Below are 15,100 nucleotides of genomic sequence, written 5' to 3'. Positions count from 1 at the left end.
AGGAAATCTTCCCAACCCAGAGATTGAAGCCAGGTCTCCTGCATTGGGAGGCAGATTCTTTACCTCTGAGCCACTGGGGAAGTCCAGATTCTTTCATTCAGTTCTGTTCATTTGCTCAGTCGTGTCTAACTCTTTGCAGCTCCATGGACTGCGGCACGCCGGCTTCCCTGTCTGTCACCAACTCCTGGGCTCAAACTCATGTCCATTGAGTCGGTGATGCCATCCAACCATCTCATCCTCTCTTGTTTCCTTCTCCTCCTGCCTTCAATTTTCCCCAGCATCAGGGTCTTCTCGGATGAGTCAGTTCTTCGCATCAGGTGGCCAGAATATTGGAGTTTCAGCTTCAGCATCAGTCCTTCCAGTGAATATTGAGGACTGATTTCCTTTAGGATGGACTCACTGAATCTACTTGCTGTCCCAGGGACTCTCAAGAGTCTTCTCCAACACCACAGTTCAAAAGCATCAGTTCTTTGGCACTCAGCTTTCTTTAGTTATGAAATAGTGATTTCTGATTTTTTTTAATATAAATTTTGACTTCTGATTCTATCAGTCTTTCTTCATTTATTAACAAGTTTTATATAAAGAACTTTCCCTAATCTACTATTTGACCATCCTCAGGTATAGTTCCTACAAGAAAGGTAGGATAAATACTTGATTCTTCCCCTTTGTTAGTAGTTTTCAGGATGAAGAGTTTATTCCTTAGCATCCTGTATAGGTGACCAGTGAGAGTTTTTTCCTTTTGTATCATTATCCACTCATGAGCTTTAAGCATAAATTATGTTTTTCTATTCATTGCAGTTATTCTTTTTTATGCTAATATTGTCCTTTTGTATAGTGAGTCCCTTCACATTTGCTTCTAACTTCTTTTGACACTGTTCCAGTAATCTTTCATAGCTTCTTTGCTTTCTTGTATAACAAGATGTTGCAGGTTCATCTTGCCCATTTTCTTCTCCACATTTGGAATCAGCCATTTCTCCTGGGAGTCTTGATTCTTTTTAGTAGTAAATGCCATTGAGAGACCACGAGTGAGCTCTAGGGTTGCTCACTGGATTGAATTTTTTTTTTTTTCTAATAGGCCTTTTCAGGGAGTAGAGCTCAGAAAAAAATAAAATTTTAAAGAGAGAATACATTGAGTTAGAATTTAGGAATTTCTACTTAATTTTTTTGATTTTATGTCTATATATCTTTTCTCTTGCTGAAAATCTTGGTTCCAGAATTGAAATACCAATGTAATTAGTAACATTATGATTAGTGAGAACATTTTAAGAATTTTTTAAAATCTTTTTAATACATTCCACTAGGAAATACAGTCATGTTGCTCTGTGATAAAGTTACTTAAAATAATTCCTCTCTTTGTAGTTAAACTGCCAACTAAATACTACATTTAGGTTCATGTATTTCAGTTTTCTTTATTTTTTGAGGTTGCATTTTCCTTTATTAATTACACAAAACATTTATGTGGTTCCAAAATTAAATACATAAAAGAAGAGAAATCTAGCTTCAACCTTTATCTTCTACTCTTTTAGTCATTTTAAAAAAGGTTTTGGCTTTCCTGTCCACTTAACAACTATATATAAACATATTCACATTTGTATCCCCTCTTTTTAAATTAAATATAGCATAATACACCCTATTTTATGCAACACATTTTTCCGTTAACAACATACCCTGAGAACTATTCTGGAGCAATCTATGGAGATAGGTTTCATGATGTGGATGTATCATAGGTTAGCCACGAAGGCCCTTGTTGTGGGATATTTGATAGTTTTCAGGCTTTTGCTATTGTAGATGGCACTGCAGTGAAAAGCCTCCCACATATGAGTTTTGTTTTGTTGCCAGTATCCCTAGGATCAGATCCTGAAAGTGATATTGCTGGGCCAAGAGGTAAATACATGGTTTTCTTGGACATTGCCACATTCCCCCTTCATTGAGAATTGACTCTTTTGCATTCCCTCTAGTAATAGTGTCTTATTTCCTCATAGCCTTAACATTTTTGATTTTTGCCAGTCTGATAGAAGTGCAGTGGTATCAGTGTGTAGTTTTAGTTTGCGTATCTCTTATTGTGAATGTGGTTGCACACCTTTTCATTATTATTATTTGAGTTTCTTCTTCCGTGGGTGTTACATACTGTACAGTTTTCTATAGGGTTGTTGCTCAGTGTCTTCTCTACTTTGAGACTCTATATAATTTTTATTTTTATAGCATCAGATTTATCCATTTCCTTCTTATTCTGAAGTTTATAACTCGTATTTTAAAGAAGCTCATTGGCTGGCTCTGGGTTGGGTGGGGGAGGAAAATGTGGAAACAAGAGCAGTTTGAAGATGGTGGTGATAATCCAGCTTCCATAGCCATAGGTGGTTATGGATATCTTCTAAAGTGTCTCTTGATGGATAAAGTGTGAAAGAGAAAAGTGGAATGATGCTCAAGTTTTTTGCCTGGCAGAACAGAGTTGCCATTAACTGGGAAGATGATTGTGGAAGGGAAAGGTTAATGGGAAGATCAAGAGGTTGGTTATATAAGGACATGAAAAGTTTGAGATGCCATTAGCCAACCAGGTAGAGGAGTGAAATAGAAAGTTGAATATGTGAGTCTGTAATTTTAGGGAGTATTTAGGAATAATCATTTAGAAGTTATCAGTGTATAAGAATATTTATTTATTTAAGTTTTCCCTATTTATTTATTTTTTATTGAGGTGTGCTTTACATACACTGAAATGTAGAAGTGTTAAATGTTTGATGACTTTTGCCAAACATATACACCTGGGTAACTAGCATTCCAGTCAAGTATGTAGCATTTATGTAACCCAGAAGGTTCCCTCATGCCTCTTTCTAGTTAATCCACTACCCAAAGGCAATTACTGTTCTGATTTATATCACCACAATTTAGTTTTGACTTTTGTAAAATGTTGTCTACCTACATATTTTATCTTATTGGCTGTGCTGCACCACTTGTGGGATCTTCATATCCCAAGCAGGGATTAAACCTGGGCCTCTGGCAGTGAATTCCAGGAATCACTAATCCAGATTCTGGAATATATAAGTACATTAATCAACAGATTAATATCTATTAATTATACATTAATAGCAATAGATTAAAATGCACATTTAAGAACATTTTAGATTGCTATTAAAGTGGTATTTTAAATATTGGAAGTGCTGTTCTACCTGTAATCAATCAACAAGTTTATTGCTGCACTTTGGAAAGGAATGATCCTTTATCAAACACCTATTTCTTCTTTTTGTTCAGTCACTAAGTCATGTCTGATTCTTTGCAACCCCATGAACCGCATCACACCAGGCTTCCCTGTCCTTCACTGTCTCCTGTAGTTTGCTCAAACTCACATCCATTGAGTTGGTGAAGCCATCCAACCATCTCATCATCTGTCGCCCTCTTCTCCTGCCCTCAATCTTTCCCAGCATCAACATCTTTTCTAATGAGTCGGCTCTTAGCATCAGGTGGACAAAGTATTGGAAAAAGCAAAAGCAAAAAACCTACTGGGTGCTAGGAACAATGGCAGGTGTCTTCTTATCTTGTCCTCACAATGATCCTAAGGGATAAGTTACCAGTAGCTCCAGAAGAAACGGGGCTGTGACTTGTCAGAGTCACTGTACTGTTATCAGTAGGGTTAAGTGTGAAGTGATAATGTATTTATTAACTCTTCCATTCTCTGACTAAGTCACACTTGGACTTCTCTCCTCAACCTATGACATTTTCCCCCTTCCTCCTTTGCTTCCTACATCATGGAGAAAAGGATCTAATTCTTTTTTAAAAGGTGGTATTTCTGGAGAAGGAAATGGAAATCCACTTCAGTATTCTTGCCTGAAAATCCAATGGACAGAGGAACAGTGGGCTACAGTCCATGGGGCCACAAAAGAGTTGGACACAACTTAGTGACTAAACCACCACCACCACCTACCTCCTTACACCGACTGAACACATAAGTACAGTAATGTCTGTGCTCAAGTAATTTAGTCAGCACAGTGCTCAGTGAGGTGCTAGTTTGGTAGTCACAGTTACAAACAGTTGATCTGGATGATTCACAGTCTTAGGACCGTGTCATGCAGGTGTTATCCTTGTACAGTTCTGTGTTCAGTTACATGCATTCCTTGTCCATTCTGCCCTGGCCTTTGGGAGGTCCATCTGCCTTCTGTCTTTCCCTTTCCTTGTTCTGCTGACCTGGGAGGCTAGATTTGGAGCTTCACTCTCTGGACATATCATATTGTGTGCATGCATATCATAATCATAGTAGCCTTCTTGTTGATTCAGGTCACTAAATGCATGAGGTTTTTAGAAATGTATGCTTCTATTAACAAAATAAATAAAAAAAAATTTTTTCTGGGCCCAAGAAGCTAGCATACTATTCATTCACACCCAAAAATTATGACACTTTGCTATCTAATCCACATTCTGAATTTGTAAGTACATGTAATCAACAGATTAATATCTGTTAATTATACATTCATAGCAACAGGTCCTTTTCTCCTGGTTTGCCATATAAATCTATAGGGACTCATCTGATAAAGTTGTCCCACTAATTTGTTGAAAATAACTTGTTACGTTTTTAAAAAGTTCTAAGTAACTATTTCAGAATTATGTTTGATCTCAGTTCAGGTTGGTCGTGCTCAAGAATGGAGTGGATTTAACTTAGTTATTGCACATCTTAAGATCTAAGATTGATTCATTTAAAACTTTAAGTATGGAAAATTTCTAAAATCACAAAAATAAAAAGTACAGTGAACCCCCATGTACTTATCATCCAGCTATCACCTTAAATGACATTCAGATTAATACAGAGAATTAAATGATCTTTGAGAGGGTATGGAACTAACTAGTCTTGGTTCACTAATGAGTGAGTGCTGAAGATTTTGATTTAATAACTTAATCTGAATTCCTTCAATCATTATTTTATTCATTGATTCATGCAATGAAATTTATTGAAGGTCTGCTGTGTTCATTAGTGCCTAATGGCTAAGAGCCTTAGTGGGGTGCAAATCTTAGCCCTGCTCCTTACAGGCTGTGTGACCAGGGGCCAATCAAAGTATTCTATGCTTCAGTTTCCACACTGACACAATTGAGATAAAGCTAGTGTCTACCTCATAAGTTTGTTATGAGGTTTAGATGAGATACATTGGCTTCCTCAATGTATGTTGACTTCTGTTATTATAAATACTTTTCCTCCTTTTCCTTTTCCACTTCTTCATCTTTGTCATCCAGATTATGTGCTAGGTACACATTGGGAACTGTGAGAGGGTTAAGTTGTGAACCTTGACTTTGAACAACTAGAACTTCAAAATTAGAGGGAGGAGAGTTCTTCAGGATTATCTGGTTTGACAAGTCCAGAGAGGTTTAGTGAATAGTCCAGAATCACACATCTGTTAGTGTCAAAGCCAGGCCAAAGCTCAGATCTTGCAGCTGTGAAATGCTCTTCTTAGAGAATAGCGCTTCTATTGATTTATCTGACCTCTGCCCCTTCCCTTAAACCCTAGTCTTTCTAAATTGACAAATATGACCTACATGTATATTTCAGTGCTCTGCTCGTTCAGTGCACAGACATAAAAGTATATGTTAGGCCTGTTGCACATATCAGACCTGAACATGTCCTTGAATGCTCCCTCCTTAAGGTTCCAAGGAAGACTTTTTAGGGAAGGTGGACACAGGCTGTCTCTCTGTGTTGTAATCACAAAGATGTTTTTATCTTCCCCTTGTATCACAGCCCAGGAGTTAAAGTCACTGTTTGAAAAAAAGTCCCTCAAAGAGAAACCTCCAAATTCTGGGAAGCAGTCGATATTATCTGTACGCCTGGAGCAGTGCCCCCTGCAGCTGAATAATCCCTTTAACGAGTACTCCAAATTTGATGGCAAGGTAAGTAAACCGGAAGGCATCCCTTCAGGAAACGCCTCGACTGAATGGAGTTACTGTTGGTATTGTCATTCTTATTTTTATCAGATTCAGATTTAAGTAGGTTTCAAAAGGGAGTCAGAACAAACAAAGAATGTCTCTCACATTTTCAAAGACTGAGGGTGTAAAAAGGTCTGGATTTGGGCTTACTGTTGTTTCCACGGTAATATGTTTGGGGGGATGAAAACAGAAACAGTCCTGAGATATGAATGTGTGTGTTCCTGTTTTATGTCCTGAGGTTTGGGTTAGTTGGGTTGTGATTAATTAAGGTCTAACTGTGGGGAAAGCCTTGAAAATGGTTTTGGGAGTTTGCATTGCATTTGACAGTTTGCATTGTCTGGTATGAGTCTTGATTATAACTCCACAAATTGTGGACATTAGAGCTTCTCTTCAGAATTCTAGGATGTTGCTTTGCATTTCAGTGTTTATCGAATCTCATGTGGACACTTACTGTGCAGGATGACTTAATTTTTTCCTGTCCTGACAATTTACAGTTTGTAAAATTAAAGTGTGTTTATTTTCCTTTTAGAAAAAGGACCACTATTTTACGGGGAGTATAGCTCTGCGTGAGCACCCACTCTCCTGCATTCCCACATTCTGTGTCTCTGTACCAAGTTGAGCTGGGCGTCTTTCAGAACTGTAGCAGTTGATTTTTTTATTTATTGCCATTATGTTTGCTGTCTGTCAGTGGCGTGGGGGTGCTGAGTGATAGCTTGTTGCCTGGAGGGATTGTGTACAATTTGTCTTATTTCAGCACAGTTGCAATTAATAAACATAGAACTCTTTGCTTATGTTTGCACTTTTCATATTCAACTCCTGGTTATATGCTGGTTCTATCAATTGTCATCTTTGAGCATGGTGATGTTCTTTACTTTGAAACACTTTCATCTCATACAATTCAGCATGTTTCCACTGGTCTTTTGTTTAGTATCTAAGTCATGTCCAACCCTTTGCTACCCTATGGACTGTGGCCCCCAGGCTCCTCTGCTGATGGGATTTCCCAAGCAAGAATACTGTAGTGGGTTGTCATTTCCTTAAGTAAGCATATATGGCTGTTGGCACGTGAGGTTATTGATGCTGGCAGGGAAGAACAGAAACTAAAAACAAAATGCATAAGTAACATAAAATCCTAATATGCTCAGGAATTTTCCCCCCAAAACATCAGAAAGCACTTTTAGTAAATTAGAGATTGTATCTTGTGAAGAGCTTCTCTTCAGTCTGCCCCTGCCCCCATCTCCTGCTGCTGCTTGTGGAATACAGCAAAGAGAAAAAAGGGTCCCCCTAGGGATGGAAATGTCAGCCTCTGGAAACAAGTGAGTTGGGCTTAAGGGGATTTTTTTTTTCGGAAATACTGCAGTTGATTCATTTGGAAATATGAGACGTTATTATTGGGATTAGATTACATGGCTGGAATTTATTTGTTTCCTATCATCTCATTGTTTCAGGATGTAATGAATTCTGGAGTAATTAATATGTGATAATGCTTTGCCAACAAAATAGCACAGATCTTTTAAAATACCATATTCTAGAATTTTGATTATACTATTAGATTCTCCTATAAATTACTTACACTTGGACTTGTTCGAAGGTTGTGAACTCTGTGTGTTATATATACCTAATTTCTGAAGAGCCAGGAAGGAATTGAAAACTAAACCATTTCCTCAGTCACAAAGGAATTATTTTTGCTAGGTGTGTGTTTACACTTACAACTCTTGATGTTTTTTGTCATAACAAATGTATTTGTAATCAGCAAAGGATGTGAGCATGGCCGAATCACCATTGTACAATTGATTAAGAAAGATTTATATATCGATAAGTCTTTCTTGTGATACAGTGCTATTTTTTTATTATCCTACATATTACAATTGCTAAAACACAATTAAACCCTTGTTCTCATCTATTATTTAATATTGATGCATTTGGCAGATGTGTAATGAAAGTGGCTAATATTTGAAGGATATTGTACTGTACATATTAAATTAGTCTTTCTTTTATCTTTGTGAAATGCATCAATATGATATTCAGTGACATCTCAATGATTAATAGAGAATTATACTTGAGTCAAGCCTTTTCGTAACCTAGAAATTAAAATGACTATTCAAATAACACCTCAAAATGATGAAATTAGCATTTTGTGATTGCATAATAATGGGATTGTAGTAGTTATAACAGCACCATGGCTGCCTCTAGAGTTAAGATCATGTCAACCCCTTGATAATAAAGCCTTTCTGTGAGAGTCAACTTTAATAATTTCCAGATTGATTCTTCCCATAAATCATTTGACGTTCAGCACTAAATTTTTGTTACTGTTGTAACTTAAAATTATTTTATTTTTATTCAGCTCATATTTAAGAAGTGAAATGAGTGTCCTGTTTTAATGATTCACCATCTTGTCATCACTCCCTGTTTTTGCTTCAAATGTAAGAGTTTCTCATGTATTTTGATAGTTCCTTTTTTTTTTTTTCTGGAAAGGTTTGTTAAAGCCACTAAAATATGTACAGTTTTTCCCCCCCTTACAAATATTCACAATGCTTTTCTTGGGAATAACTCTTGCCTTATTTACATAATTAACTGAGTTGCTTAGGTCTCTTGGGCAAATGGTACATAATTGGGGAGAGAAAGGGACAGGAAAGAGTTTGGGGTCTAATTAAATATGCTAAAAAACTACTTAATTATGTATTTCCTCAAGAGACTAACTGCTGTGAAATCCTCCTTATGATTAAACTAGCGTTGGATTTGAAAAAAAGGATTTTGTTTTTGGTATGGCCTTACAGTTACATCAGAATTAAGCAGGCATCTTTAAGAGTTTGTGCAAACTGAGTTGTTGTTGGTTTTAGTGATTCCAAGGGTAAGCATCTCTTAGCTACTGTGCTGAATTAAAGCAAATACTTTCAAATAGTTTCTGGTTCCTGTAGCTGGTTAATAATTTTATTTTTTTTAAATTGTGGTTGGTTGATAACTTCTTGAAGTTATATAGTTGAGAGGGAAGGCCATACTTAGGCATAGGCTTTTTGGTAACTTTGAAGGGTTTTTTAAATCAGGTTTATTACTGTTTTTGGCTTCCCTTGTAGCTCAGTCGGTAAAGAATCTGCCTGCACTGCAGGAGACCCGGGGTCAATCCTTGGGTTGGGAACATCCCCTGGAAAAGGAAATGGCAACCCACTCCAGTATTCTTGCCTGGACAGAGAAGCCTGGTGGGTTATAGTCTGTGGGGTTGCAAGGGGTCGGACATAACTTAGCAACTAAACCACTACCATTACTGTGTTTGTGTTATCTTTGTTGGCAAATTGGCAGGGCTGTCCAAGACCTGTTTTAGATTCATAGGTTATTAATAACTCTGTTTACTGATCATTTGAAAACAGACCAAGATAGATTGCAAGTGGTTTTAAGGAATGCTTAGCTGGACAAGGCAAAATCAGGTTCAGCCATCTGCCTCAAGTCTTTGGGCTCGTTAAAAACAGGACCTCTGATTAATGAACAAAACCAACCTCTGTTTCAGAGGTGAAATAATTTTTGTGCTGGTCCTTGTGGTCTCACTGAATGTGGGAAATGTTGGGTGTGACCAGGAGTTGCTCTGAGGCGATGAAGGAGTGACAGGCAGTGAACATTCAGCACTGATTTCAGTATTCCTAAACATGTGGATTTCTGCCCTGTCTCTCCACCTTTTAAAAAAATGAAGTCTTATTTTAAAAAGCATCTCGCTCTTTTCACTGCATGCCTTACCACTTAGTTGAGAAGCTTTAGCTAGTACATTGACATCACTATTTTGTTTAAACTGTGTTTACAAATATTATCATCATCAACAGACCTCCAGAAGTTCAGATATGCCCCTCCTGTCAATACTGTTACTAACAAAGAAATGGTACTGATTATCAGTTATGTAACCATAGGCAGGTTTTTCACCTCACTGAATCTCAGACGTAGGAAAAGAAATTTGAGTTCCTTCCTCACAATCCTGATGAATCCATCAAATAGTATAAAACACCCAGCACAGGAAGAGGCAGTATAATTTAGTTGGTAAGCAGATCTATTTTGAAGTAAGATTTGAGTTTGAATCCTGACTCCGTCACTGAATGGTGTGACGTCAGGCTGGTTACTTAACCTCGTGAAGCTGCAGTCCTTGTATGTGGAATGAGATGGTGGTGGCGTGTCTTCCTCTGGAGGACTGAGACGGCACAAAGGAAGCACCCAGCAAATACCTCACTTCTGCCTCTCTCTCTCTGTAAAGTGAAGGGTGCGGGCCAGTGCTGCCCTCTTTCCTTTATACTTCATTAGATTGTTGACAGGATAGAGTGAGAGGAAATGTGCTCTTAAAGCCTGGAGTTTAGCATGGTTAAACAGGATGCACAGCGGACTGGGTGATGGTGGTCTGCTTGTAGAAGTCCAGGGAATCAGTCCAGTGGGATTTTGACCTTTAACTTGAAATAGGAAGATTAAGACAAGTAATTACTTCCTTTTTTTTTTTTTTTCCTTTCTGCAATGGCTTTTTTTTTTTTTGCAATGGCTATTTTCTAAACATCAGGTGAGAAGGTAGTGTGCTGTCAGTAATTGCTTGGCAGTTTACTAAAACATTAAATATCTTACTTATTTGACTTAGTGACATTACACTCTGAGTATGAGGAGGATGTTTGCCTTGACAGGTACTTTAAAAAGCAGAACCAGTTCTGGTTCATATAAACAATTGTGACTTTGATTGTGTTAACTTATTAAAAAGTAACCATTTCTCTGTTAGAAACTGTTTTAACAGGGAAGCTGCAGAGAGCATGGGGGAAGGGATAATTCATGAGTGCTAATTGCTTGGCTGTTAATTTTCATAAGTGTTGATAGAAGCAGTTCCTTAAATTAAACTTTGTTTAAAATGTATCAGGGGAAATATTCCACAATGTCGAGCCTGAAGTGAAAATTAATATGAATGCTGTGGCAATTAACACATACTGGTTAATAGCTTTTAGCAGCATTTTGGGATGATAGTCCTTAAATACATTTTTGCATGCTGCTCTTGTTTCAGCATTGTTCCAGTCTATGTCTGGATAATTATGAACAAATGTTTTCTACAATCATTGGCATTAAGTAGCTCTCTTCACAGAAAAGTCATTTAAAACTTTGCAGAAAGTGAGAAGGCCCTGAAAAATGTTGCAGACTCGTAAAAGGTCAGTGAATTGCCACCCTGTAAAGGTAAATTGCCTTTTCGAGGAAAATGCTCCTCCTCTGTTAGCCTGGGAACAGTCCCCTCTTATATGTTAAGCTACTTTAGCTCCAGGATCTCTTTCCAAAAAATTATAACCTGGACTTCCAAGTGCTGATTATGTTTCTGGACAGCAGCTTTTGCTTATTGCTGCCTGAACTGAGCATGGCCTTGAGCCTAAGGGCCTTCTATCCTTTGACCTTGCTTCTTTCTTCTGACCAACCTCCCTCCCCGTTGAAGTTAGCCAGCCACCCCTGTCCTCCCCACCAGAGGAGGTGGCTGAGAGTGGAGTTGGCCCTATCATCTCATTTCCCTCCTTCCTTTCAGTAAGAGTGCTCCGGGGGTTCACTTGGCTTAGTGCCTATTAAGAGGCAGACCTCAAGAGAGAGAGACAATCTGAGGTAACTCTGTTGTTTGAATTAGGAGCTATTTATCTCTCTCTTCAATTGGCCTCATTAAACATACCTTTTTAAATAAGGGAGAGTAAAGCCCCAACATTTGGCACTTCTGCCTGTGACTGTATTTTGCTAGCCTTCCTTTTCATAGACCAGTTTTTATCAGTCTGTTCTATTTCTAAAGCAAAATTTATTATATATTTACTACTTATTCATACACCGTGGTATACCAAGAAAAGGACCAAATTCATTAATGTAAAAATATCTTTTCCTGTGATTATTTCCCTCTTGAGTTGCACTTCCTGTGGCTCAGCCTTTCCTGGAAATTTCCAGGGGAGGCTTTGGGATTTTTGTCTGGGTGATGTTCACAATGAATTAAATAAGAATCTTACAACAAAAGAAAGTGTTTTCAGCATCCTCTTCTGAAGTTAAATTCTCAAGGCTGATTTCTTAAAAGTAGCTTATTCCACTCTGAGCTTTCTGTCCCTGCCTCATTTCTGCAGTTTGTTCTGTGTCCTGCCAGTCCAGAGGCTTCCTCTAATTTTAGAGCCGTCTTCTAGAAATTCCCGTCAGAGGTGGAATTTACCATCAACTCAGACTTTTCAAAGGAAGGCAGAATTTTGCAATGGGAAGAGCATGTTTGTCAGGCGTGGGTTAGAATTCTCACTTGGCTATTTACTTGCTATGCGATCCTGGGCAGACCACTTTACCTTCTTTAAGCCTGTTTTCTTATCTATAAAATAAGGTTCATGATACTTAACAGAAAATGTTGTTGTGAGGATTTAATGAGAATTATAAATGTGTATGTAGTGTATGTGGTCAGTGCTGGAAGATGTATTGGTTTCCTCTGACCACATTGCCATTCATTTACTTCCTATTTAATGAGAGTCTGCTACATACCAGGCACTGTTAAGTAAAATCTGGATACAGTAGTGGCCAAAACAGACCTGGTTTCTGACTTCATGAAGCTTCCTCTCTTGGCAGGAAGATAGATGTTATATAAATAATCACCAAACTAAGTGCAAAATTGCAGTCATAGTATTGTTTAGTTACTAAATCGTGTCTGACTCTTGTGACCCATGGAATGTAGCCCACCAGGCTCTTCTGTTCATGGGATTTCCCAGGCTAGAATACTGGAGTGGGTTGCCATTTCCTTCTCCAGGGGAATCTTCCTGACCCAGGGATCGAATGCGCATCTCCTACAATGGTGGGAGGACTCTTTACCCCTGAGCCACCAGGGAAGCCCCACAGTCATAGTATCAGTTCAGTTCAGTCGCTCAGTCATGTCTGACTCTTTGCGACCCCATGAACCACAGCACGCTCGGCCTCCCTGTCCATCACCAACTCCCGGAGTTTACCCAAACCCATGTCCATTGAGTTGGTGATGCCATCCAACCATCTCATCCTCTGTCATCCCCTTCTCCTCCTGCCCTCAATCTTTCCCATCATCAGGGTCTTTTCAAGTGAGTCTGCTCTTTGCATCAGGTGGCCAAAGTATTGGATTTTCAGCTTCAGCATCAGTCCTTCTAATGAACATCCAGAACTGATCTCCTTTAGGATGGACTGGTTGGATCTCCTTGCAGTCCCAGGGACTCTCAAGAGTTTTCTCCAACACCACAGTTCAAAAGCATCAATTCTTTTGCGCTCAGCTTTCTTTATAGTCCAACTCTCACATCCATACCTGACTACTGGAAAAACCATAGCCTTGACTAGACGGACCTTTGTTGACAAAGTAATGTCTCTGCTAGTCACAGCTAATTAATTACCAAGTTCCAGGAGAGATACTGGGGGCTTTAGGAGGGGCATAGGTTTTTGCATGCCCCCGTGCTTTTCATAGAGGCATCTGACCTAGTCTAGGCTATCAGGGATGGTTATCTCTGTGAAGGTGACTCAACCTGAGAGTTGAAGGCAGAGTAAGAACTAGCTAGGTGAAGGGAGAGGAGAAAGGACTTACAGAGGATCTGAGGGCAAGTGCGGCGGGCGGGGTGGGGGGTGGGGGGTGCAGCTTGGAGATTTGGGAAACTAGAAGAAGGCTGTGTGCTGGAGCCCAAGACTGAGGTAGATTGTGGTGCAGGGGGAAGCTTCAGGGGCTGGTTCTACCACATATGGCTGTAGGAGTGTCCTCTGCAACCTGAGAATATAGGAAAGCCTTGAACCAGTTAAATGAGGAGGGAGAGTCATAAGGTTTGTGTTTTGAAAAGATCCCTGAAGCTCTGATGAAGAGAACACACTGGAGAAGGGTTTGTGAGGCTTGAGAGACCAATCAAAACATTTTTGGCAGTGGTCCAGGTGAGAGAGATGGTAACTTGGGCTTACTTACTGGTGATGGAGGAGTGGATGACTGCAAGAGGTATTTAGTAGGTAAAAGTGATAGGACTTGATGATGGATTGACTATATGTCAGGGAGCATAGGAGAAAGGAGTTTCAGGGATGATTTGATCAGATTCTGGCTTGAGGAACTGAATAGATAGCATCTCTGAATTAGGAAGCACTGAAAGACGGCTGCAGAAGTTATCGTTGTGAGCTGGTTTGACAACACGTCACAGTCTGTTACATGTCCTTAAAGACACTACACATGTTCTTTTTTGGAGGGGATAGGGTATACCCTGCTTGTTAGGCTTATATTGGAGGCATCCAAGACAGTGGTGTCTGGGATGAGCATGGGCTAGGAGCCAGGAGCCTCTTCTCTGTTCCCACTTCACAGCCAGCCTTGGTGCTTTGGCTGAGAAATTGCCCTAGAAGTCAGTCACTTTCTCTGAGACAGGGCTGTACTTTCAGATGCCTGATCCAGGTCGTCAGCCCCTTCAGAGGAGAAAATGAGATAGTAATTTTAAATGAAGCAGATGTCAGGTGTCCTTTAAGAAAATATATTGATTGTAATTCTTGGAGATTAAGGGAGTAAGAGGTAAAACATGGACACATTTTTGCTATAATAAGATTGCTGTTGTGGTCCTACCCTCTTCCTGACTAATTAAATACCAGATTAGCAGGTGAAATCTGGTTGGAATGAATGGCAAACACTGAGATCCCAGTGAAGACAATCTGTTTTATAGGTGTGGTGGGACTGCACACGGTGGGATTTTATACTGAGCTTTCTTATTGCGGGCATCTTGCTCTGCATAATTTTCAGTGTAGAGATTTTCTTGTTGCTCCAAGTGCTAGGCTTTGATTTTATTACCTTAAAGACAGCTATCCATTAATATTGAGTGACAGCCTAGGGTCACCCACTTGGGCATGGAATCTAGTGTTCTAATTCTTAGAGATTTTTATTTTCATTCTTAATGGCATTCATACTTACAAAATGGAAACCTGAGTTCCAGGTTCTCAGGTTTCCTGAGACCATGTGGTGGAAAGAACACAGACACAGAAGATGTTTTAGCCCCGGCCATACTATGGAGTCTGTGACAGGTCACCTCCTGTCTCTGACAAAGCTTCAATTTCTGCATGTTTAGAATGAGTAACTTGGTTTAGATGATCACTGGATTTCTTTTGGCTTTAAGGTTCCATAGTTTTGTGATTGAAGGGGATTGACATCAGTGACACGTAGAAGGTTATAAATGGGAAAACTTGAACTCTTGAATAGTTGGTCATCTACGTACATGTTGCTAGTTTACTTTTTTAG

The 15,100-nt window shown here is 39.1% G+C and overlaps 1 protein-coding gene across 9 annotated transcripts in view; it reads left to right on the top strand.

Moving 5' to 3' along the window:
* Nucleotides 1–15,100, top strand: part of MAPKAP1 (MAPK associated protein 1) — a 227,890-nt gene that overhangs the window by 40,011 nt on the left and 172,779 nt on the right. For all 9 annotated transcript variants that reach the window (XM_043469569.1, XM_043469561.1, XM_043469562.1 and 6 more), the window contains one exon: nt 5,714–5,862. In XM_043469569.1, the coding sequence (XP_043325504.1) occupies nt 5,714–5,862 (149 nt within the window). The remainder of the gene's footprint in view (nt 1–5,713; nt 5,863–15,100) is intronic.

This window comes from Cervus canadensis, chromosome 5, assembly GCF_019320065.1.
Source record: "Cervus canadensis isolate Bull #8, Minnesota chromosome 5, ASM1932006v1, whole genome shotgun sequence".
Lineage (NCBI taxonomy): Eukaryota > Metazoa > Chordata > Mammalia > Artiodactyla > Cervidae > Cervus > Cervus canadensis.
This window is presented reverse-complemented; position numbering and strand designations above follow the sequence as displayed.